Source organism: Rhinopithecus bieti, unplaced genomic scaffold (genome assembly GCF_001698545.2).
Source record: "Rhinopithecus bieti isolate Rb0 unplaced genomic scaffold, ASM169854v2 scaffold_12086, whole genome shotgun sequence".
Classification (NCBI taxonomy): Eukaryota; Metazoa; Chordata; class Mammalia; order Primates; family Cercopithecidae; genus Rhinopithecus; species Rhinopithecus bieti.
The window spans coordinates 3207459-3232866 of NW_016807466.1; the positions used below are offsets into that span (position 1 = coordinate 3207459).

General features: G+C 52.3%; 1 protein-coding gene across 9 annotated transcripts in view; it reads right to left on the minus strand.

Moving 5' to 3' along the window:
• The window catches only part of TTC7B (tetratricopeptide repeat domain 7B), a 258957-nt gene that overhangs the window by 26866 nt on the left and 206683 nt on the right, over window positions 1–25408 (minus strand). For 7 of the 9 annotated variants that reach the window (XM_017882310.1, XM_017882309.1, XM_017882306.1 and 4 more), the window contains one exon: window positions 14046–14248. The exons of the other annotated variants lie outside the window; for them this stretch is intronic. In XM_017882310.1, coding sequence (XP_017737799.1) covers window positions 14046–14248 — 203 coding nt within the window. The remainder of the gene's footprint in view (window positions 1–14045; window positions 14249–25408) is intronic. 9 annotated transcript variants of the gene reach the window in all.

Below are 25408 nucleotides of genomic sequence, written 5' to 3' on the forward strand. Positions count from 1 at the left end.
TTTAAAATTATACTTTATGTTCTAGGGTACATGTGCACAACGTGCAGGTTTGTTACATATGTATACATGTGCCATGTTGGTGTGCTGCACCCATTAACTCATTTACATTAGGTATATCTCCTAATGCTATCCCTCCCCCCTCCCCCCACCCCACAATAGGCCCCAGTGTGTGATGTTCCCCTTCCTGTGTCCAAGTGTACTCATTGTTCACTTCCTACCTATGAGTGAGAACATGTGGTGTTTGGTTTTCTGTTCTTGTGATAGTTTGCTGAGAATGATGGTTTCCAGCTGCATCCATGTCCCTACAAAGGACATGAACTCGTCCTTTTCATGGCTGCATAGTATTCCATGGTGTATATGTGCCACATTTTCTTAATCCAGTCCGTCATTGATGGACATTTGGGTTGGTTCCAAGTCCTCTATCTGCACTTGTTGTTTCACATTGCACTTTTCTGTTACTGAGCCAGCTTCTTAAACCTCATGAACCAATCTCTGCTAGCTTCCAACTTTTCTTCTGTGGATTCCTCCCCTCTCTCAGCCTTCAGAGGACTGAAGAGAGCTGGGAACTTGTTCTGGATTAGGCTTTGGCTTAAGGGAATATTGTGGCTGGTCTGATCTTCTATCCAGACCACTCAAACTTTCTCCCTATCAGCAATAAGGCTGTTTTGCTTTCTTATCATTCGAGTATTCACTGGAATAGCACTTTTAATTTCCTTGAACAACTTTTCCTTTGTATTCACAACTTGGCTGATTGGTGCAAGAGGCCTCGCTTCTGGCCTGTCTCAGCTTTTGACATGTCTTCCTCACTCATTTCTAGCTTTTGATTTAAAGTGTAAGGTTATTTATTGTCCTCATTTCAATATTATTGTGCCTCAGGGAATAGGGAGGTCCAAGGAGAGGGAAAAAGGTGGGGGAACAGCTGGCCAGTATAGCAGTCAGGACCACATTTGTTAAGTTCGCTGTCTTATATGGGTGTGGTTCATGGTGCCCCCAAACAATTACAATAGTAACATCAAAGATCACCACAACAGATGTAATAATAATAAAAGAATGTAAAATCTCGTGAGAATTTCCAAAGTGTGACACAGAGAGACACAGTGAGCACGTCCTGTTGGAAAAATGGCACTGACAGGCCAGGCACGGTGGCTCACGCCTGTAATCCCAGCGCCTTGGGAGGCTGAGGTGAGCAGATCACCTGAGGTCAGGAGTTCGAGACCAGCCTGGCCAACATGGGGAAACCCTGTCTCTACTAAAAATGCAAAAACTAGCCAGGCGTGGTGGCAGGCGCCCAGCTACTTGGGAGGCTGAGGCAGGAGAATCGCTTGAACCCGGGAGGCAGAGGTTGCAGTGAGCCAAGATCGTGCCATGGCATTCCAGCCTGGGGAACAAAAGTGAAACTCCGTCTCCACAAAAAAAAAAAAACAAAAAACAGGCACTGGTAGATTTTCTCAATGTAAGGTTGCCACAAATCCTCATTTAGTAAAAAATGAGTGTCTGCAAAGTGTAATAAGGCGAAGGGCAGTAAGACAAGGTGTGTCTGTGCCTGTACCTTCTTCCTTTGCAAGCCCTTGGGGTGACCAACTAGTTGATGTTCTGAAAGACTCAAAAAAAAAAAAAAAAAAAAAAAAAAAAAAAAAAAAAAAAAAAAAGAACCAAAACACTAACACCTGGAAAGGTATTTTAAGAGACAGTTGTTATATAAATACCACGCAGATGAGAAAAGGGAGGAAGCCAACTGGAGGAGGGAAGGGAGAGATCACGTGTTGTTCATCAGTGAACGTGGTGGGCAGTAAAATAGGCAAGGCCCATGGGGAGGAGAATTTCCTACTGGGGCAAAGTGGTCTAGAGCCCAGGAACCCTGGCAGAGGCTCCCTTTAGCTAAGGAGTTCTCTAAGGGTTTTTCCAAAGCTCTCAGAGACTTGGAGTGTTCTGGACATTGGAGCCCTCAGACCTTGGCTGGTTTGGTCCATTCTCTCCTTTCCCCAGGAGATTGCTGAGGCCTCGGGGAGCCAGGTAACAGGCAAGGCCACCTCCTGCCCCTAGACCAAGCGCTCTGGGTGGAGCTTCACACACTTGCACTCTCATTCCTTGGTCAGCTGCGCTCATCAGGTTGAAAGGGGGGTGGGGCTTGGAAGCGCAGGCCCAGGATCCACAGGGCCCAGAGCAGGCATTCGTGGATCTGTGCAGGGGAGAGAGGCCTGCCTTGGCTCCAGGTCAGCACTCCCCAAGAGCCTGAGGGTTTGAGACTGGGTGATTCTTGGTAGATCTGTCTTCCTTCCTCCTAAGCAATCCCACCTTGGCAACATGAGTGCCAAAAGCTAACCTGGAAACTTCTCTGTATCCAAATGAGCTCGTCTATCGATGCGGAGGCTGGCAACTCAGGCACATGCTGGGCTCAGGACAGCCGTGAGTGCAGGCATGCTACATAGTGGGGAGAGACATATCTAGGCAGGTAAGGGGCAAGAGGAGACACACAGACTTCTTTCTAGTGGAGAGCAAAAGAGAAAGGTGTCAAGCTCCGTGGATGCTGCATGACCACTGAGACCCAGAGCTGGGGCCGTCTGAGCCTCAGGGAACAGTGAGAAATTCCACCCATCCATTGGAGTGGAGACAAAGTTCTCCAGGGCAGCACTGGCCCTGCAGGAGTTCAGAGAGCCGATCTCTTTTACCTCCATCCCCACTCCCATCTCAAGAAGGCAGGTGCTAGTCTCCCATTTTACAGATAGGAAGATTGGACATGAAACCTTCAAAAGTGATGGAGTCAGGATTCCTGGTGGGTTGGCCACCCACTGCTCTGTGCCCTTGGTGAGTCCCTTCCCCTCTCTGGCCTCTGCTTCCCCATCTGTAAAAGGGGGTGATTGGATTAGGTCATTTCAATGGGATTCTCAGTCTGCAACGCCTTTAACTCTCTGGTGAGTGTCAGGTCCAAAGGTTTCCATCTGCAACCTTGATGTTGGGAGAGACTTCTTACAGGATATTCTCCCTAGACCTTTGGGCTCAGCGATTTAAACTCAGTGTGAAGGTCCAGACCACACGCAGGGTTGACACCACCCAAAGAGAGCCCCTGAGCCCTCAATGGGGAGTCTCTGGGACCAGCACCAAATGGTGGGAAAGCAATTCAGGCCCAAGATGGCCTGGAAGCAGCAGGCCCAGTTGGCCCAGAATTTCACATTCTGAGTGACAGCCATCCCCTCTGGCTGAGTTCAGAGGCAGGGGGTGTGGGCGAGGGGGGTGGCTGAGGAATCAAAGGCAGCAGCAGGGCTAAAATCCAGGGAGGTGGGAAGTAAGGAGTGGGAATTTGGGACCAGTATCTGAGAACACTGAACAATGCACAGAAGTGAAAACAAAAGGCCTGATCCAAGCTGGGGAGCAAAGCAGGAAGGCGGTGGAACCTCAATGTCAAATCACACTGAAATAACGGGGCAGAATTTCCAAGAATAAATGGTTTGGCTAGAGTATGTCAGATTTTAAATGATTTTAGATCATAATTACTAATGAGAGACTGAACTGTAATTAGTCATCTAAGATTCCAAGACAGAAAACAGAAATAAACACAGCATTCATTTTTTCCTTAAGCTGAAGCAAAGGAATGCCTAGTGACAAAAGGCACCGCATGCTTGCGTTTCAGAGCCTGCCCTGGGCCCATGAATCTTCTGGGTCTGTGGCTTTAGTCCTCGGTGAGGACAGGGTGGCCTGATGCCATGCCTCCCTGGCCAGCACTGAAAAAAACGCTGCAGTGGTAGGAGAAATCCAAGCACCGAGCAGAAAATGTCTGCAGAGACTATCCCTGTGCCAAGTGATGTTGTTTTGAGCGGGAGGGTTGCTGGGGAGAGGTGGGCAAGTCACCAAACAGGAGTCATGTGGATGGATGGCAGAGGTTCTCACTCCCAGTGACATTCCTTTTACTCCAAGGAGGACACAGATGCTCAACAAGGAGAAAATGTTTTAAGCTAAAAAAGTGCAGTTTCAAAAGGATGTGAGGAAATAGCTTACATCATAAGAAAACTTTCAATCACCTGGTTCTCACCTCACATCTGTTCCACCAGTACCTCCCCCGACTCAGTCCTCTCCACTGGGTTTGCCCCTCTGATGGGATCTGATAGGCTCATCTTTAATTGGTTATTGCCACCGCTGTCACCTGCAGCCTCAAAGACAAAGTGGCAGGCACTGCAAACCCAGTGAGACCCGCGTGGTCTCCGTATCTCCTCCCTGGAGGAGCCCACCCTCCTAAGGCAGTGGTGAAAGCCATGAAAAGGCCTTGGTGCTGTGGAAAGCAGGGGAGGCTGCTTTCATCTAGGTTTGAGGTAAGGGTGGAGGCAACAGAAGAAGCTTGCTCTCCCTGGACCAGGAGGGGAGGAAGATCCTGCCTTGCACGGACACCGTGATCACAGTCTACAGAGGGCAGTGCCATACGCAGGGCTGAGGCTGTGTCCCAAGTCACCATCCAGGGACGAGAGTGTGTCCCAACAGACGACTGGGGAGTGACTAATAGAAACTCCACTAGCTGAGAATTCATCTGACTTGAGGGAGGAGGGCTTGGGTATCTGGGCTTGTTTTTTTTTTCCCCTCAAGCAGAAAATGATAGAGGGGTGAGAGGATCAGATTGGCCCTAGGCCAGGGTGATGAGCCCCCATGGCCCACTGTCCCATTCCCTGGCAGGGTGACGAAGCCCCACAGCCCCTGTCCCTTTCCCTGGCAGGGTGACGAGTCCCCACGGCCCCTGTCTTGTTCCCTGGCGCTCCCAAGGGCTGAGGCTGTGCCTTTCTTTGTTCATCTGTAACCCTGGGATGCTGGCAGGGAAGCTCTGGGCTGAAGGGCTAAGTGATGGTGGTGAATTTGGGCCCCAGAAAGGGGCTTCCCACAGCAGAGGGGGTGCTGCTGTCTGGACCTGTGTGGCCCCCATCTCTTGGCATCTGTCATGTCAGCATGCTGGACTCGGTGCCCCAGACCACCCGGGGTGGCTGTTTCAGCTTCAGCGTCAGGCCTTGGGGCCTGAGATCTAGCCTAGAGGGCAAACTCCTCTGGGGAGGAGGGTGAGAGACAGCACAGGGGGTCTGGCCCAGGAAAAGTGCAAATCCTTATAAATCATCATTTTGGTTTCTGGTTGGGAACTCAGTCTGTCAAGAGCGTGATTAGTGTGAATCTGTTTCTCAGAGGGGGATCCTCTCCGAGTGAACTGAGAGAACAGAAGGGCCAGGCCTTGGAGTCCTGTGAAGCCAACAGACACCTGAGCCTGGACACACCTGTGCCTGGACACTCCTGCGCCTGCACACGCCTGCGTCTGCACACGCCTGCGCCTGGACATGCCTGCACCTGGACACGCCTGTGCCCAGACATTACTGTGCCTGGACACACACACCTGAGCCTGGACACGCCTACGCCTGGACATGCCTGCGCCTGCACACGCCTGCGCCTGGACACGACTGCGCCTGGACATGCCTACACAGGGACATCACTGCCCTCAGGCAGGTGCCTGCCCCCTGAGCCTCTCTCAGCTGTCATTGCTCATGTGGACAGACAGCAAGCAGCCAGGAACACGCATGTGGCCAGGGGAGACTCTGCAGGCTCCAGCAGGGCACTGTTCCACAGCAGTCCCTGTGAAAGGATAGTGATGCCCATGCCTCCCAAATGGGGTACAGAGTCTGACAAGGAAGAGTGTGCTTGGGGACAACAGGGCTGAGTGTATGAACTCGGGGATGGTGGTGACCGCCTCCACCAAGGGCCCTCAAGCACAGGCTCTCCCCCAGCCTTTTCCCGTGTTCAGCCCCAGAGCGAGCACTGCAGATCAGCCTGGGGACCTGGCTGGGCCCAGCACACTGAGTGAGAGTCCCACTTACAGCCTAACTGGGCCTCCATGCGGTCCGGCTTGTAATACACTGACATCCCACTGTGCTAGAAGGTTCCATTAATCAGGCTGACCAAGCCTCGTGGTCTCATGTCAAATCACATGGCTGCATCATCCAATCCTGCCTCAAAGTCATTTCCCACACTCATGGTAAGCAAAGGCTGTGCCAAGACCAAGCCAGCAAACACTCAAAGCCTGCACCAAGGCAGGAGCCCTGGCTGGAGAGAAACAGCTACTTCTGACGACCTCTGCTTAAAATCCATGTAAGGGAAGCCACTTGGTACTCTGGGGGCCTCTTGTCTGGAAGATGGGATCAGGACACCTGACTGGTCTGCTTACGGGTGTTGCTCTCCTCTCTCCTGCCCCCCACCCCTGCTCACCACCTGCCCCACACCTGGCCAGTGCAGGTCACTGAGCTGCCTCAGGCATGGGGCCTCCCCTTGAGGAGCTCCCAGTCAAAGGCAGATCTGCAACCAAAGACTTCCCTGTTGGTTCACCCAGGGCTTCAAGAGAGGAAAGTCAGGGGCTGAGGACCCCTCTATGGGGGGGTGGTGGTGGTCGAGAAAGGCTTCTCGGAGGAGGAGACACTTGAGCCAGGCTGCCCTCCAGGCTGGGGACCCGCTCTCACCCTGGCCATGGGAAGGGACCATCTCTCCTGAGCAGGGAGGCCTAGTTCAGGCCCTCTGAGACCCACCAGAAGCAACGCTTTCTATCTCCGCCTGGGAACAAACCACCCCAGGGGCCTCCACCAATGCACTCTCCCACCCTTTCCCACCTCAAAAACCCGGGCCCTGGCTCGGCAGAAACAGGCAGCAAAGTCACACTCAAAAGTGAAGCGTCGTGCTTGCGGCCGACCACGCGCCGAGATATATTCTCATTTCGGCTCCTTCAACCAGTGAAAGTCAGTCACGCTGGTGCAGAAAGGGAAGCTCCACGGGGCCAGGAGATGACTCACTGTCAAACAGACACAAAGGAGCTCCCAGCCCAGGCGCGACCTGGATTACAGAGAATGACAGCGACCCTCAGAGCTGATATTTGCGGAGTGCGAGGCACCCTGCTAACTCCTTTAACCCACACGGCAACACCATCGGGCACTGTTATTACCCCCATTTCACTGTCGAGAAAAATGGAAGCACAGAGAGATGAAGGGACTTATCTCAGGGTACGCAGTTAGTAAGCGACACAGCTGGGACTGGAATCCAGGCAGCTGGCGCCAGCACCGTGCTCCTGATCTTTACACCGTCCTGTCACTGAAGCTCTGGACTCCTAAGGGACCACACCAACATACAATCTCACGACTTTCTTGTTCTGCTTCTGCTCCTAACTTACAAGTGACCTGGGGCAGGTCACCAAGAGCAGGGTCCCCATTAGTAAACAAGAAAGTCCCTTCTCACTGTGTACTAGGAGAGCACACATAGCAGACATGGCATATGAGGCTTCAAAGTTCTTTGTAGAGAAAAGTTATCCTTATGCCAAGTATCAATAATTGTTGAAAGAGCTTCACACAGCTATCGAAGAGGCTAAAACTATCAAGAAGCTATCGAGGAGTGTGTGTCACTGGACAGAAGACAGAGCAAAGACTGAAGACGAAGTGTCCAGTAGGAGGCATCCAGTAGGAGGCACTACTTTGTCCTCGGCACTGTGAGTTGGAACTGCAGTAATACCGAGTAAAGGGAATAGAGAAATGAGGGCCTGTGCACTTTTCAGGTCCTCTCAACAAGCATCGGAAGGCTGGGCACTAAATACTTCATACGCCTTGCTCTAGAGGAAAAAACAGTTATTCTCCTCAATTTGGAAAGCATTTTTTAATTATGAAAGAAAACAAAATACAATGAACAGATGAAAGAGCCTTCTCACTAGACTGTCATGAAGTTTTGTTTCCTGCCAGTCATTCTTTCTATGTATGGAAAGAAAACTGATACTTCGGATGAAAGAGATCCACCTCTAAAGATGGCCATTTGAAAGGGGAAGGGGATTTCAAGTCTATTTCATCAGTTTAATTGTGCCTGGGCCTTATCCAGAGGAACAGAAGGGATCAAAAGATGTCTCTTGAAGACGTTTCTCCAAGGGAAAACTGTAGATGTGCTGACGCGTGAGCCTGTCCTGCCTGTCTGGATCCTGGGTGGCCCTCACTAGGCTGATGGATAAACTGCACAGACACACAGATACCGAGCGCCAGTCTCCGGAGAAGCCCTGGAAAGATCATCTTCATGCTGAATCTCTCCTCCCGCAGGGGCACAAACTGGAAAACATGGTGCTAAGATAAGAAAATAGGAGACAGCAATTTCCCCCAAATCTCAATGAACAGATGGACAATTTAAAAGATGGGAGAGAGAGAAAAACACCAGTGTTTTATAATTTAGCAGTGCCAGGCAAGCTGAAGCTCACCTCTTTCCCTCTCTGCCATCTCTTCCAGCTCATCACGCGTAATGGAAGAGATGTTTTTACACAGTAAACAAGCATGTAAGCTGGAAGACAGTTTAAAGAAAGTTCCGACTTCAGGCCCCTCTTTGAACTTCAGAAGAGCCGCCTTCTCAGAGTGGTGTCGTTAGTCAGCAGTGCCGTTAGTCAGCCTTTGGAGCTGTTAAAACAACTGAACATGTAGTCATAATCCATAAGACATATCCACTGCACCTCACATCGTGGGGCCGTCTCCCAAACCTACCATCAATCTGCTGTGCCTTCGGGTATTTCATAAGAAAATGCAGTTTTCAAACAGCTCAGCCAATCTCTGCAAGTCTTCTGCTACTAATGTCGTCCCTTGAAATAGAACGGCAGCACCACTCCTCAAGTTTTTATATTTGATGTTATTCCAGATTTCTGATGTTTCAGAAAACAGAAGATCATAGAGGAACTCCTCAAAGACAGCCTGTATATGAAACCTTTAGCCCGCAACCATCTTGATCGAACTGAGAGGTTTTCTTGTCTCACAATCCGTCCACAGAAGACAAATGAGCACTTTTGGGCCCACCATGCCTGGAACAAAAAGCTTATTCTATTATTAGATTGACCCCTTATGGTAACCTGAAAATGTGTTTTCCACCAAGCGGCACTCCTGATCCAAGCTCCCTGCCCAATGCTTCCCACGCTCCACTCCACTCCAACCCACCACCCCTAGAAGCCCTCCAGATGAGGCACACGGCCCCCAGCACACTCTTTGGGCCAACTGCCTCGGCCCAGCCCCTAGCCACCGCCTGTCTCTCCTCCCCGTCACTTTCACCTTCTGCTTGGTGAGCTTCACCGTGGTCTTTTATCACTACTTCCTTGGGGCGGGGGCGGGGGGCGGGGGGAGTGTGCATGAAACACAGCCCCTCTGCTATCTTCTCACAAAGGGCTGATGGCTTTCTGTACCTTTCCAGGCCCTCAGCCTTGTCTTGGAAACCTCATTTAAGGGGATGGCCCCTTCGTGCTTTTAATCTAGATTTCATCACTTCTCAGCATCGGCTGTGAAATATCATGGCCTCTGTCCTAGGCCTGGGGAATGCTCAGCCTGCAGGTGGATGCAGCAGTTCTCCTTCCCCGCTGTGCGGTGGGAGCTCCATTTCACTGCTGTCCCCTGATGCCCTTTCCATGGTTCTCAGTGCACAGTCCCTCTCTGGCTCACGGTCCCTCTCCGGCTCACAGTCCCTCTCCGGCTCACGGTCCCTCTCCAGCTCAGGGTCCCTCTCTGACTCACAGTCCCTCTCTGACTCACGGTCCCTCTCCGGCTCATGATCCCTCTCCTGCTCACGGTCCCTCTCTGGCTCACGGTCCCTCTCTGGCTCATGGTCCCTCTCTGGCTCACAGTTCCTCTCTGGCTCACAGGCCTCTCCAAAGCTGCCTCACCCCACTTCACTCCACTTGCTGTCCACTCCACCAAGCCCTGGCTGACCCCCGCCATCTGCTTCTGCTTCACACCTTTTCTCAACCTGTCAAAGGGACTGGAGGCGGACCCGAGCCTCCTGCTAATATTCTCCAGCACGCATTTGTTCCCCAGCAATACTTCCCATCCCGGTCTTATCAGCTCCCCTCCACACAACTTCCTTGGCTCCCTTCCATGTTCTTCTCTCTCCTGAAAGCCCTTGTTCCCTTCTTACTTTCCAATCTCACACTTGCCCTCAAAAGCTCAGGCTGACATTATCAGAGGGCAACCAGATGTCCCTGTTTGCACAGCCTGTCCCTGTCCTGGTGATTCTGTCCTTGGCCTGGGAATGACCGTCCAGGGATGCTGGTTCTCTGCTCCTCAGTCCACCATGAGCCACGCTTCTCTCCTCTCCCCACCCCAGAACATGGAATAACTGCTTTGGAAAAAGTTGCTCTGTTTCGTTAATTCATTTTGCATACTGGGAGCTAAAGGCTTTTTAACATAGCACACGAATAAATGTAAATTTATACACTATGCAAAATAATATAAAATATGCCTTTAGATTTTCTGGAAAAAGTCTGGTCAGTCTATGAATTCCTCCCCTTGTCAACAACATTACTTGGTAACTCCTTATCCCTCTAGCATGCTGCTCCCTTAATACCTGCCCATCCTCAGCAATCTCTGCCTCCCTTGTCTTGTGCTAACTCATTATTGCTGATAAACACATGATTTCTCTGCTCCCTTCTCACTACACATGAATTTAAACACATATATGAAGGCTAAAGCTATTAGCAGATCGTCCGATTCCTCTGGGGTTGAATTTACATTTCTCTTGTCAAGTCTGTCCTCCGATGTACTGTTCATGAATACTAAAGTCACTCTTGCTTTTTAACAACACTAACAGGTTTGCATTTCTGCTTAAGCCGTAGCCCTCCTGCAAGTTGGTGATCTGGCATCTGCTGCCACTTACAACTCCTGGCATAACTGTTCTCTGCCGTCACATCAGCCACCTGACCACCACCTGTGACACAGACGAGGCTTCCTTCTTCCCAACAGCCCTCACTGACTGCTTGTCCGCCAGCTCCTTGCCTTCCTCTCTGAGCATCAGGGCTGCTGCAAGCACACTTTCCATCCTCTCCCATGACCCATGACCTGCCTCACACTTGGCTCCTTCCCTTGGAGCCTCCGTGTTTGGCTCTTTGATGCTGCCTAGGGCTCTGTTCTTTAAACTCCTTCTAGTCTTGACCTTCTGACCCTGGCCTCCCTGGCCGCCCCCCTGGCCGCTCTCCCTGCGTGCCAGCCAACTGTCAACACACAGCTCTGTTTCCGCTGCCCTCTGCCACACAGGTCGGGGCCCTGCCTCCTCCCTGGGGCTTGACCTGGTAAGACAGCCTCTCATCTCCCTGCTGACACCTTCCTCTTAACTCAGGGGCTTGCAAACCAATCCACCTTCCGTGAGGGTAGAGACAGAGCCTTTTGTGACTTAGCAAGAGATGTCAGTTCTTGGGTTTTAATCTGTCTCTATGATGTATTGGTGCAAATATTATCCCCATTTATATAGCTGAGGAAAATGAGGCACCGAGAGGGTGAATAACCTGTCCAAGGCCCCACAGCGAATGACAGCCAGAGCTGTGATTCTAACCCAGGCCGGCCTGGCTCTGGGGCCTCCTCCTGGGCCTCTAGGGTATACACGAAGGCCCTTTCCTCCCTTCCTCTATCCAAGGCCACAGAAACACAGCTTTCCTGTGCAGCTTGTAGGGAAGAGGACAGAGAGGGAGTGTGATGTCTCAGGGCTGAAGAGCCTGTGGGGTCCAGGGGCTGCCCCTCCACAGGCACGAGAGGGTCCTGCAGCACCAGTGGGAGGGGGACCCGCCCTTGGCTGCATGGGGCTCCCCCTGGCTGTGGGCTGGACTCTTGGGGGCAGGCTGGGGAGAACACAGGCCAGGTGCATCATTTAGAAAATCACCAAGAAGGCGTGTTCAAACTACCTTCGGGAGCCGCACTGAACAGTCACTGGGCAAAGTTTCTGACTGCAAGACAAATCGGTAGTCCCGCCCTTCTCCAACTGCCTCCACTCCGGATGGTTTTTCAACACCTCAGGATCCACTGAGAGAGGTTTTAAGAGTTTATGATGATGACCCCTCTCTCCTGGCAAGACCTCCAAAGCAGCTCATGTCTCTGAGCCTCGTAAGGCTCAGTCATTGCTTATGGACTCCGCAGGCGGGGCTCACCACGGCCTTGGTCTCACTCGCCAGCTCCCTCGTGCTGGGTCAACTGCTTGCTCCTTTCAGAAAGGAAAGCACCTGGCATGTGTCAGGCATCTCAGGTGTCTTGAAAAGCTCCACAGGTGAAACAGAAAACTCTCCTGGTGCGATTTTCCTATTTGATCTTTTGTCTCATGTGTTCCCCTTGGGGATGAACGAGAAATACTTTCCTGAATGATTCATAGGCCCCGAGATGGAAACATGTAGCCTCTTTTTAATAAAAAGGCTGGGATGTGGCGGGGACTGTACCTCTTCTGGATGCTCTCAGCAAAAGCACAGAGACCTGACAAGCTCTTTACAAATTCCTCTTCTAATAGTGAGACAAAAATGAAAAGCCACGTAATAGTTTTAATCAAACAGACTAACATTTGGATAATATGTAAAATTATGTACAAATCTGTATGGGGCTACAGAAAACTCACAAAGAGAAGTTGAAAAAAATTAAGTAGCTGTAATTATGGTAAGGTTTGATTTCTTTTTAAAACTGAAAATGACTGTCTTCAGTTTCCTATTTCATGAGCACCTACTAGGTGCCAGGATTATCATGTAAATCAGTTCATTCTTTCTCAACATCCCACTGGGGTAGGAGGCCAATTCACCGAAACACACCAAGGCGCCTAAAGGTTACATGACAAGTCCGAGCTTCCCCAGGAGTCAGGACCAGGGCTTAGTTCGAGTGCACATGTAACTCATAAGCAGATACTCTTTCCACGGGGCCTAATTCCCAGTGCGTCAGCATTCTTCTGCTGGAAACCAGCAGTCAGTGCCCAGCCCCTTCTACATTTTGCAACATTACTATGAGAAATGGCAAGATAATGAAGGCTTTGGGATGCTTCGGGGAACATTTTACTTGTTAGTTACAAAACCACATCCTATTAGTCTTGGACAGGCACAGCCTGTCTAGTCAAATGCCTTCATTTTGCAGAAAGGACACTGAGGTGCTGAGAGCTTAGGGGCCTTTCCTGAGGTTAAAGAGCAAGCAGTCGATGTCGCTGGGACCAGAACTGTGTCCTCAGACTCCCTGTCTCTTTCCATATCACACTCTTCTATATCACACACCGCCACCTGGTTATAGGTGCTAAGCCTCCATGGGTACAGACACAAAGGGCCCTGAGCTTTATAATAAAAGGCTCTTCTTTCCTGCAGTTCATGACATCAGCGATGTCTACTGCTAGAAATGAAACAACAATTCAGAACTAAAGCCCAGCATGTAGGCCCGGAGAACACGGCACAGCTTTTCACAAGCTCCTCCGACGTTGGTAACTTGTGAGTTTCGATTCAGACCCTCGCAGGAAGATGACAGAGGACTGGTGAGGCAGCTGCACTAGCATACGTTCCTAACAGACAGAACCGCCTGAGCGAGCAGTCTCCCCTCCTAACTGAAACCGACACGGCCAGGTGGCTGGCTCCAGGGTCTCTCAAGAATGATCCATGGCAAGGGGTGGGGGCAGCAGGGCAACCCCAGGCTTCTGGCCCAGGCTATAGACGAAAGATGTGTGCTCGTGGTGTGCTGCCACACCCCCACACAGCGTGGACACTGGGGTGGCTCATCTGCCTCCCACCTCTCAGGGCAACATGGCCAAACACTCCCGCTGGTAGGATGCTCCCTCCCAGCCAACAGCCTCAGAGACACGCTGGAGTCTCAGGCTCCCTTAAGGGAAGAGAGCCTCCCAGTTTGTAAAGTGTTCTGATCCTTGTCCTGAAGTCTCCCCGGGATGTGGAAATCCCCGAAGGTGGCTACTGCAAGCAGCGCAGAGGCTGAGATGGCAGCAACAAAGTCCCACGGCCACAAGAATGTCTTTATCAAATCCAGAGCCACAGGGTGGCTTGGGCTGTGGGCCAGGAGACCACAGCACCTAACAGGACATCCGATATGGCTGCTGAGGCTATGCACAGACAACTCTGGGGGCGCCATTTGCATAAACTATGGTAGACACGGTGCTCTCTGGCTTCAGGCCATGTGACAGCCTGGCAAGCCAACTGCATGGGGCCTTTGGAAGCAGAAGAGGGTGTGACGGTCATGTACTACCTGCTGCTTCCAAGGGCTGTCCCCCTGCCAGAGTGGGGGCCGCAGCCGGGCCCGTGGACTCACCAGTCGCTGCATGCTCTTCACATGGGTGGGGCTGATGGCTAAGGCCTCTTCATACCACCGCCGCGCCTCGTCCACACTGCCCCGGAGCTCGGCAATCTGGCCACGCATGTAGAGGACGTTGTGGGACATTGGGAAGAGGTTGGCAGCTTCTTGGGTACAGGCTGTGGCTTCTGCAGGCTTCCCGATGCCGATGTAGACTTCAGCTGTGAGGAGAGAGCAACGGCACACGCTTTCCTGGTGCCCCTCTGAGGCCCTGCGAGCAGCCACCACTCTGATGTTCATGTTTCCCGCATAGGAGTCTGGAGGGGCCCGGAGCCAGCGGATCCCTGCTCCGAGTGGAAACGGCTGCTGCCGACAGCCCCTCCTGCCCACTCCTACACAGGGACTGGAGTCACTTGTGTTGCAGGCCTTGCAGGGCAGGCATAGGTCACCACCAGGCAGGGGGCAGTGAGGCCTGCCTGGTCCCTGCCCCAACCTCTGAGGACACCCACCCTCAGGGCCCACCCGGGGCTCCTCAGTGTCTGGACAGAGCCTGGCCTGGTCCTACCCTTGGCTTTGATCCCCATAGAAAAAGGGCCAGAATGCACATGGGGACAAGCAGGCCAGAGGCACACAGACCCTCAGAGGGCAACGGCTCTGCCCTCTGACCCACTCTTTTGATGCCAAGAAGTATGATGGGGCTGTGGGCTGTGGCTGTCATGTTTACAGCGTGATGCAAGATGGCTGCCCCGCCAGCCTGGCCCCTGAGCTCACCTCTGACCAGGGAACGTTGGTGCACCCTGTAAAACTCTTATCTGTGTCACAGTGACAAAGCCCTTTGATAAGCCAAGCTATCGCTTTTAAAGCAAGCAGGAAAATCACCCTCCCACTGACCCCAGGCCTCAACTCTCTCACCTCTACGTGGAGCCAAACCCCTCTGCAGCCCTGGCCTCCCTGAAGAGCCCTTTTGAGTGTTTCCAAGGGCAGCCTCCCTGCCTCCCAGGTGCACACCTGTCAAATATCCAGGGGGAATGCGTCACCTGGCCCCAGGGCCTCTTCTCCTGAGGTCTTGCCAATGGAGGCACCACCATCTTTCTAGTCAGCTGGGCCTGAGGCTTCAGGGACATCTGAATTGCCCCTCACCCCTCTCCAGGGTCAGCAAGGCCACATGGTCAAGTTTGCAGCCCAGAGCCTCACGTAGGGGCCACCTGCTCTGTCGGGGCTCACAGACCCCTTCTCTCACCTGCAGGCCAGACCCTTCCTCAGCACTCTTGCCTTGACCACTGGCATACCCTGCAGTAAAAGAGGTTTGCACCCCTATCTCCCAGTTATGTGTATGTTTGTATGAATTAATATATTACATGTCATATAATCCACAACAGCACACAAAATAGAAATGTTAAAAGAACAAAAATAAAAAAGAAAGTTTAGGCAGGGTGTGGTGGCTTGCGCCTGTAATCAATCCTAGCACTTAGGGAGGTCAAGGTGGGCAGATAGCTTGAGGTCAGGAGTTCAAAACCAGCCTGGCCAACATGGTGAAACCCCATCTCTACCAAAAACACAAAAAATTAGCCGGGTGTGGTGTTGCGCACCTGTAATCCCAACTACTAGGGAGGCTGAGGCAGGAGAATCACTTGAACCTGGGAGGTGGAGGTTGCAGTGAGCCAAGATCACACCACTGCACTCCAGCCTGGGTGACAGAGCAAGGCTCCGTCTCAAAAAACAAAACAAAACAACAACAACAAAATAAAGTAGAAAGAAAGTTTTACTATTTTCTTTGTGCACCTTACCATGTCATCTCCTGGAGCCCACTTTGGAAACAGACTCAATTATGCAGAGACTCCCCTCCCTGCCTCCTGCCCTGGCCATGAGCCTGTCATCCACAGCTGCTGCCAGGTTAACCCTGAGGCCAGCCTCTGGGGCAGCAGCCACCTGCTCCGAACCCCTTCTGCCCTGGGGCTTGTGGCTTCTACGCCTGCCCAGTAGGCAGCCAGGCCGAGGCCCTGGACTCTGATTTTCCATCTGTGTGCACTCACTGGAACGTGGGCTGTAAGCGACATGAGGGCAGGGATGGTGTCTGTGCTGCCCACTGCTGTGTCCCCAGGGACTAGAACAGTACCTGGCACATAGTCAGAGCTCACTGAATCGCTGAATGGATGAATGGTAAATGAATGGTAACTAACAATAATAGTAGCCAACGTTCATTAAACATGTGCTTTGTTCCTGGAGGCCTTCTCAGTTCTCATTTTATCTGCATGGTGATCCAGTAGGTACTATTATTCTATCCCCATTGTCCAGATGACGAAACTGAGGTGCAGAAAGTGTAAATACCCTGCCTGAGTTCTCAGGGCAAACCGGAGGCAGAGCTGGGATTAGAACCCCAGTCACCTGGCTGAGAACCTATGCTTGCAGCCCCCACAGAGAATAGCATCTCCTCTGGCCCAGGGTGATATCCGACTCCTTTGCAGGCCTTGGGAGCCGGGCGCACTGCTCTTATCTGCTTCCTACCGCCTCCCCGAACCCCCGGGCTCTGGCCTTGCTAGTGCTGCTGCTTCACACACAGTGGGTGTCCCCATCTCCCGTCGATTCTGTGGCTTTTGCCTGTAAAGCCATCACTCTAGCCTCGTTCAGGGCCCAGATGGATCCCGCCATCCCAGGGAGCTCTTTGACCACCCGCCTCAGCCGAAAGGAAAGCCCAGCCTCTGCAGCTCCTGATAGCCGGGTCCCTGTAAGTATTTTTGTGAGGTCGTGGGTATGCCTGGGATAGTACACTCCCAGGGCAGGTGCTGGGGCAGATCCACCTTTCTGGCTCCCAGCTTCAGGCCTGGGGGCGGGGAAATGGCTGGTGTATATCTCATGGCTGTGGTTAGTGGCAATGCCGCTGACCTTTGACCTCAATCAGCCTGGCCAGTCCCTCCCTCGAACACCTCACTTCCCTGGTGATGATATTTGCACCAATGACTGACTCCCCAGGCCTTCTCTCCCCAAGGGAAGGCCCTGGAAAAAGCGGGCCTCGCCTGGCCCAGATGCACCCAGTACCTTCTGTCTGTCCTTGCGCGTGCCAGTCCCTCCTCACCAGAGATGACGGGGCTTAGGGGCTTGTGGAGGGGCATACTGGGTGACTCCTGCAGACACAGAAACTCGGGCAATGCCAGCACCATGCACTGAGCCCTGAAGGTGAGCGCCCAGCCACACCTGCTCCTGATCTCAGGAGACTCAACTCAGAAGGTACCTCCTGAACTTCTGTACACACAGGGGACTCTACAGGGACAAAGAAGACATTTCTCTGTCCTTTAGTTTGGACCAGGCAAAATCTCTCCCTTCTGGGAGACAAACACCCTCCTAATGACACCGTCGGGCTATCTGATGCCTTTCAGGAACACAATTCCCTCGACGCCCTCACCCAAGAGTTGAAGATGTGCCCACTGCAGTTTTGGGTTCTCGAGCGTGGCAGCAACACGGGGGAGCAGGACAGAGCATCTCTCTCATTGCACGCCTGGCTCCTGCCTCGCTGACAAGCTGGGAGTGAATTCACTTCCAAGATCCCAGTCCTGGAGATGCTGTGGGCTGGTGAGGCCGCCCAGCCTCTCCCACTTAGAGCATTATGAACAAAGGCCGACATGGGAGAGCAGGGATGAATGTGTCCAGAAGAAGAATCAACGCGGGGAAAGTGGTAAATGCCAGTAAGACTGTGTGCATGTCATTCTGCTCTCCAGGGGTCCTCCGTGAGACCAAATGTGATTCCAAGTATCTCACTGGTCAGTGAGCCTGCATAAGCCTCAGGTCTGATGCAGAAAGGTCAGTGATGGGGAAATGGGAGACGCAGACGGAACCAAGTCAGGATCAAGACAGTAAGGGAAAGAATCCAGGCCCCACGGCACTTTTCAGTGCTGTGGAAGTTGCTAGAGGAAACCTACGGCTCTGATAAGGCCTGTGACCCTGACAGATGTGGCAGGAAAATGCACAGCCTAGGGTTGCTCCCAAATCCCTCCGTTTTCAGCTCAAAAGGAAGGACTGAAGGCACAATGTCCTGCAGCAATTTTCAAACCATTTTCACCAGTGGAGGCTGTTTCTTCCAAAGAGATCTTACCCCAGGATACAAAAGACTCCTAAGAGTGGGCAGTGTGGCTACCTCTTGTTTGCCCCCATCTCTGCCTCCGAGGCATCACTGGGAACACTAGGGTTTCCGATTTGTAAGCCACAGTGTCATGAGAACATGGAGGACTTGGTTCTTGGCCCTGGGCCTCGTGTGTGGCCTTGGGCAAGTCGGTCACCTTCTCTGGGCCTGTCCACCTGTCAGGTGGCGGGCCTGCGCCTGGCGCACAGCTCTCCCAGAGCGGTGGCAGGCATCAGACAACACAAGAGTGGCAGGGATCAAGACAAGGCCGTGCCAAGAGATCAACCCTAGGCTGAGCATTTTCCGTCGGGAGCACACGCCTTATACCAGTGCCATGGGTTTCCTACAGCAACTTCCATTCACCAGGAAGCCTGGAGCCCAAAGCGAGTCACGAATGGTGAGGGTAACTCTTAGTCAAGCCTAAGCCCTCTTGGAGACCGCAGGGTGAGGAAGCTGAGGTGCAAAGAGATAACTGGACTTATCTGAGCCTTGCAGCAGGTCTATTTCGGGCGATAGGCATTCCCTCTCTAAGAGGAAATTACACTCAGGCTTCAGGAACGAAGTTTTAGTGGTGGGGTTTCAGACACCAACCAGGTAGTGTGAGATGGAGTTGGACAGGAAAAGGAAAGGATTACTAAGGTTTCCCACCACCCCTGAGATCACCCCAGGATGTAGCCTTCTTGCCTAGGCATGTGGCTGGGCCTCTAGGATAGAACGAGGCCACAAGTATTGATTATGAACCTGCACTACTTGAAAAGCCTTCTTTCCTGGGAATCCACAGCCCAAACAAGGACCACATTTTTCAGCCAGCCTCCCCAGTAGCAGAGCTTGGGATCTGATCTCCATCTGCCTCCCTTCTCTTCATTGGTTTGGAACTCAGGAAGAAAAGAATATAATTTATACTTTCCCAAAGCCCCCCACATAGAAACAATATGGCTTTCTCACTCAACTATAGACAACTCCTAGCCACACTCATCTCTGTATCCCTCAGCAGAGGATCTAGAGGCCGGTCCCCTAGGACACAACTTAGTAGGTGCTTAAGAAAAGTCTGCAGATTAATGAATGCTGGGTGTGGTCAGAGCAGGGCAGCCATTTCTGTGGCACAGGTCAATGAAGACAGGTGAAGGCCAGGGAAGCAACAGCAAATGAAATCTCCCTGTTCCTTTCACCAAGGAGTAAATTCAATTTAAAAAATAAATAAAGGGCCTTGTGAGCTTATTAAGAGATACAAGAACTGGTACCAAAGGAACAGAAGCACAGCGAAGCAGGCTCTGGGAACTCAATGCCATCAGTTGCCAACAAGAACTCAACGCCATCAGCTGCAACAAGAAAGCGAGAAAATACTCTTCAGCGCAAGGTCGGCGCTCCAGCTGCAGGGCAGGGTCTGGAAGGTCACTCTCTGAAGAGGTTCCAGGGACAGACATTCTGTCCTGGCTGCTGGTGGCTGACTGCCTCTCACCAAAGGTAAGGGGCGTGGACACTTCCTACCTCATTTTGAGAGCTCCATGAGCTCTGAATGTCCTCTTAGGAACCTCTTGGTTGGTCCCTGCTATTGGGTTACTATGAAAAATGCTGTGGATAAAATCTCCCCACCGTGTACAAAGCTTATTTGGCATGAACAGAACCCAAATGCTTTTGCTTGGCATTCAAAGTTAGGGCCCTGCCACCTTTCCAACCTCCCCTTTTACCCCAAATGCCTTTCAGCTTCCCTCTGCCCAGGACCCCCCAGAAACCCAGGGCAAGCACTTTTCACCCTCCCCTTCTTCCTCCACCCTGTGTGTGCCCCGGGACAACCCTCAGCCCCATCTGTCCTGTCGCAGTGAGCCACAACTGTGCTGACCCTCCTGGAGGGCTGGGTCAAGCCTGTTCCTTCCTCGCACCCTAACTCTGCCTCGCGCAGAGGGATCCCTGGAACGGTTTGCTGAACCAGACTCGAGATGTGATCCGAAAAGGGCTGAGCCACACTGTGAAGGTTTCTTTCTCAACGTGAAGTGGTGTTCCTGGCTGGAGGACCTAGTGCTAGATGCACCCAGAAGCTCACGAAGGTCTAGTTTCCTCATTCATTCATTCATTCATTCATTCATTCATTCATTCATCAAATGCTTATCAAGCCCCTGCTTCATGTCAGCTGCAAGGGGCTTGCCCTGGGCTTGGCCGTGCAGGGTGTACACAGACACCGGGCTGAGGGGCTGACAACCAGCCTGGGCCCCACTGCAGGCTGTGTGTGCCTGGACAGGGCTGCACCAGCCCCGAGGAATGCAAGGGAGCCCTTTCCTTCTCACCAAGGCGTCCTCCACTAGCCAAGGCTGCTCCCTCTGGGGGCTTAGTCTACTCAGAAGGGACATCTTTCGGAAACGCACACAAAGGAGCAGTCTAGGCTGGAGGCAGCCCTCAGAATGCCCCAAGGTCTTCTACCTCACCTGCGCCTGGCAGAGAAATGTGACGGAGAGGACCCACGGCAGTAGGTACCTTCCGACCTCGCAGCTCAAGCCAGCGGGCTCCCTGACCCCTCCAAACCATGTCCTTTACCCCAACCCTGCCCCGCTAAGGAGAGATGCTGTGGAGGGCAGAGGGGTCCCAACTGATCGCAGGGTGTCTGCTAGCACAGAGGGTGCTCCTGGAGCCCACCTTCTTCATATAAAAATCAGCACGAGGGCCAAGCAGAAAGGGATCCTGTGTCCTGATGGGTCTCCTGTTACCCTTCCAAACCCTCAAGGCCTAGAGAGGCCTTCAGCTTTGCCGGCTCTCACTAGACTTAGCCTTGATTCTTTCTTTGTCTGAGGAGGGTTAGCAAGTGAAAGGAGGAAGTGATTTTGTCTCCAGGTGCCGTCCTACCATGGGCTTCTCTGGGCCAGGCTCCATGCTGGGACCTGAAATCCCGAAATTGAGCAGAGCCCAGGCTCTAGCCTCACTGAGCGCCCAGCCGAATGTCTTTGCCAGGGTGGGGCTGTGCAACTGCCATTAGTCTCTGAGTCTGCGTCTGGCTATGTCAGTTTGTCAAGAGGGATCCCTTCTTCAGGGGCTCCATGGCACAGCAGGACGAGCTCCTCCTCCCCTAGCCACAGCAGTGACAGGCACTAGACCTTCCTGGCTTCAGCCCCGCTGTTCTGACTCCTGACCCTTCCCCGCAGCTGCCTTGACAAATCATTCAGAGAGAAGTCAGAAGCCAGCCAAGTGGACCCCAAGCCTCTTCTGGCCACCAAACTGACAACTCCTCTGTGTCCTCTGTTCCATCCACTCTGCGTCTCTTCTGCCATTGTCGCTGAGAGCCAACCCCTCTGCCTGTGGTCTGGACCCCATCACACTCTTGCTGGAGGAATTCATTTCACCTCCACACATCCCCCCTCTCTTCTGGATGCCGAGGGCCTCATTTTTACCTGATCATCCCTGTTGGCAATCAACGTGCTCCAATGGGCTTCAGCCTCTTCAGTCCCCACGCAGCTCCGCACACCCCATCAACGTGCTCCAATGGGCTTCGGCCTCTTCAGTCCCCACGCAGCTCCGCACACCAAATCAACGTGCTCCAATGGGCTTCGGCCTCTTGAGTCCCCAGGCAGCTCCGCACACCCAATCAACGTGCTCCAACAGGCTTCAGCCCCCTTCAAGCCCCAGGCTCCCCGTCACATCCCTCATTGCTGCTGCAGAGGGATTCTTCTCGGAAGAACTGTGCACCTTCGGTGCCTCAGCTTCCTCACTTGCCATTTGCTCTGCAACCCACACCAGATGGCATCCATCTCCACCATGCCACTAAATGCCGTCTTGTCACCATCACCAATACTCCCATTCATCAGGTCCAGCAAATGCTTTTGTCTCTACCATACCCAACCTCTCAGCGGCCTGCCCACTGGCCACATCCTCCTTAAAAATCGTTACTTCAGTAGTTGCTAGTGTTTGCTATGTTATGTGGTTGTCCTAACGCTCTTCATTTAACAGAGGACACAGAGGCTCAGCGGGAGTGGGAATAGCTTGCCCAGGTATCATGGCTAGTGTGCGGCAGGGCCAGCGTTGTAACTGGTGAGTCAGACCCAGGTTCTCGCCTTCCCTGCATGGGCTCCTTCCTGCCCCACTGGCTGCTGCGATGCCGTCTGCACTGCTTTCCTCCTGCCTTGCCGACCACTCCCCTTCAATCGCTGTGGCTCTTCCTCTGCTCCTCAAGCTTTTTATCTTTTTTTGAGACACAGTTTCACTCTTGTTGCCCAGGCTGGAGTGCAGTGGTGTGATCTCGGCTCACTGCGGCCTCCGCCTCCCAGGTTCAAGTGATTCTCCTGCCTCAGCCTCCCAAGTAGCTGGGATTACAGGTGCCCGTCACCGCACCCGGCTACTTTTGTACTTTTAGTAGAGATGGGGTTTCACCATGTTGGCCAGGCTGGTCTTGAACTTCTGACCTCAGATGATTGACCTGCCTCAGCCTCCCAAAGTGCTGGGATTACAGGCATGAACCACTGCAGCCGGCTGCTCCCCAAGCTTTAAATGTGGAGAGGCTCAGTCTCAGTCTGGCCCTTTCGCTTCTCCACCTACATTCTCTTCTTAGGCCGTCTTAGCACCTAGCTTAGGCCTTTAAAGGGGGCTTTAAATCCCAACTCTTAAAGGCATGTTTCCAGCCCAGATCTGAAATGTAGACTGGAACATCCAGCCGCCTGCCTGGCATCCTGACTTCCTTGTCCTCAGGCACCTGATGCTTCCAAGCTCAAGTTGGACTCTGAAGTCTCTGCCTCCCTGACCCCAACTCATCAGTTCTTCCCCAGGCTTCCTCACTGCAGCAAATGGTGTCACCAGTGATCCACAGACTCAAGCCCCACACTCAGGTTTCCTTCCGTATTCATCCTTTTCCTTCACTCCTCAACATCCAACCTACAAGTCCCATCAGTTCCACCTCAGAAGGCATCTCAGGGTCCCCTTCTGTTCATCTCCATTGAGAACATAGACCAAGCTGCTCTCCTCCACCACCTGGACCAATTCTCCCAATTTCCTGCTCTGCCGGCATCCTCTTTGACTGCCTTCCGTCCCATTCTCCACATTTAGCTGGAGTGATGTTTTTTTCCAGAGAGGGGTCCTGCTATGTTGCCCAGGCCGGACTCAGGCAATCCTCCCACCTCAGCCTTCTGAGCAGTGCCCAGCTTGGAGTGATCTTTTGAAAGTGGTCCTTTCATGCTCCTGCTTCAAGTCTCTCTGTAGCTTTCCAATGCTTTTAGGATTAAGTAAAAGATCTTACCATGGCTACCAGGGGTGCTGGCATGACCTGAGTCTGGGCCCTTCTCCTGGCTCCCCTTGGCTGCTTTACTGCTTACTCCTCAGCGTTCACGCCCCAGGGACCAGCATTCCTCTAACACTCAGAGCTCAGGCTGCCCCCAGGGCTTCCCATGTGCTGTTCTATGCCTCCATCGTCCCTGACCTGGTGCTAGTCACTCTTGAGGTCACTGCCTAAGTGTGTGCAGGCCCCCTCTGGCTCCCCTGGTTCGGGGAGCCCTTGTGTTATGAGGGGTCACAGGGACCTACAGTGCTCCCCCCAGCACTCGGCACAGGGAGTTAAGTGCTTCTGTCATTGTTCTGTTTCACATCTGCAAATGCCATGAAGGCCAGGAGCTGTGTCTGTCTTCATAACCATAGGACTCCAGTGCCTTGCTCTACTGTGGCACGTGGAGATGCTAGATGATACTGTGTTGACAACTGAGTGCCTACTGTGGGTTGGAGCTAGGGTTCTGGGACCACACTGGTTGGATTTAGATTCTGGCTTTCTAACTCATTAGCCATGTAACTTTAGGCAAGTGACCTGATAGCTGTGTCTCAGTTTCTTCACCTATGGAATGGGGTGAATATGGGTATTTATACCTCATAAGGTTATTATGAGGGCTGAACAAATTAAGACATATTAAAGTCCTTGGAATAGCATCTGACACATCCACAGTGTGTGGTAAACGTTAGCTGGACAGGCTTGACGCTCAGGGACGTCGTGTTCCCTCTCACAGGCGCTCCCTGTACAGTGACTGCACACAACACCTGTCTAGGAGCTGTCTTCATCTCGTCACGAATGGGGCAAGGCTATGGGATTACCCCTTGACCCTGCTGATGCAACCTCTGGTGCCTGGGAGGATTCTGGGCAAAGGGGCCAGGCCGGGCCAGGGCCAAGGAATTTATGAGAGTATTACAGCCTTAAATTTCCAGCAGAAATCAGAAAATCTGATCTTGCACATCTAAGAATAGCCACTGGTTTCAACCATGAGAGGTGCCAAAGTGAAAGCTATAATTATTAGTAAGTAACAAGCAGAAATTAACCACCTACCGCAAAGTCATTTTTAGCTGCCATCCTAAGGTGGAAATTGAAAAATGGGCACCAAGAAGCTGTTTGGTTTGGAAAAGACCCTGGCTCAGTGCTGAAGGGCTGTGGACATGCGAATTTCCAATGCCAGCAGCAAGGTGTGCACTCAAGGAAGATGAGGAATGGCTCCCAAGGAACCATGTCTTGAGGTGCCACATCCCATGCTCTAGTGGGACTCTCCTGACTTCTGCACAGCGAGACTGCAAAGGTGCTCACTTCTTTCCAGCCTGGGCTCCCACATTGCAAAAATGGAGAAAATAACCTTCCTCTGACCTTCTTTACAGGATAGTATATAGACAAATGGCACTGGAAGATACCTCGAACTTTTAGGAGAAGAAACCATAAACATGGGTAGGTTTCTTTCCAAATATCATGGGAGGCACAGATGCCGTAAGAAAAAATTGATAAATTTATTTTAAAAAGTGGCAAAAAAGACAAACAAAAACTAAAAAAAACAACCAAGGCCGGGCGCGGTGGCTCAAGCCTGTAATCCCAGCACTTTGGGAGGCTGAGACGGGCAGATCACGAGGTCAGGAGATCGAGACCATCCTGGCTAACATGGTGAAACCCCGTCTCTACTAAAAAAAATACAAAAAACTAGCCAGGCGAGGTGGCGGCGCCTGTAGTCCCAGCTACTCAGGAGGCTGAGGCAGGAGAATGGCATAAACCCGGGAGGCGGAGCTTGCAGTGAGCTGAGATCCGGCCACGGCACTCCAGCCTGGGCGACAGAGCGAGACTCCGTCTCAAAAAAAAAAAAAAAAAAAAAAATACAAAACACTAGCCGGGTGAGGTGGTGGGCACCTGTAGTCCCAGCTACTCGGGAAGCTGAGACAGGAGAATGGTGTGAACCTGGGAGGCGGAGCTTGCAGTCAGTGGAGATCGCACCACTGTACTCCAGCCTGGGCGACAGAGCGAGACTCTGTCTCAAAAAAAAAAAAAAAAAAAAAAAAA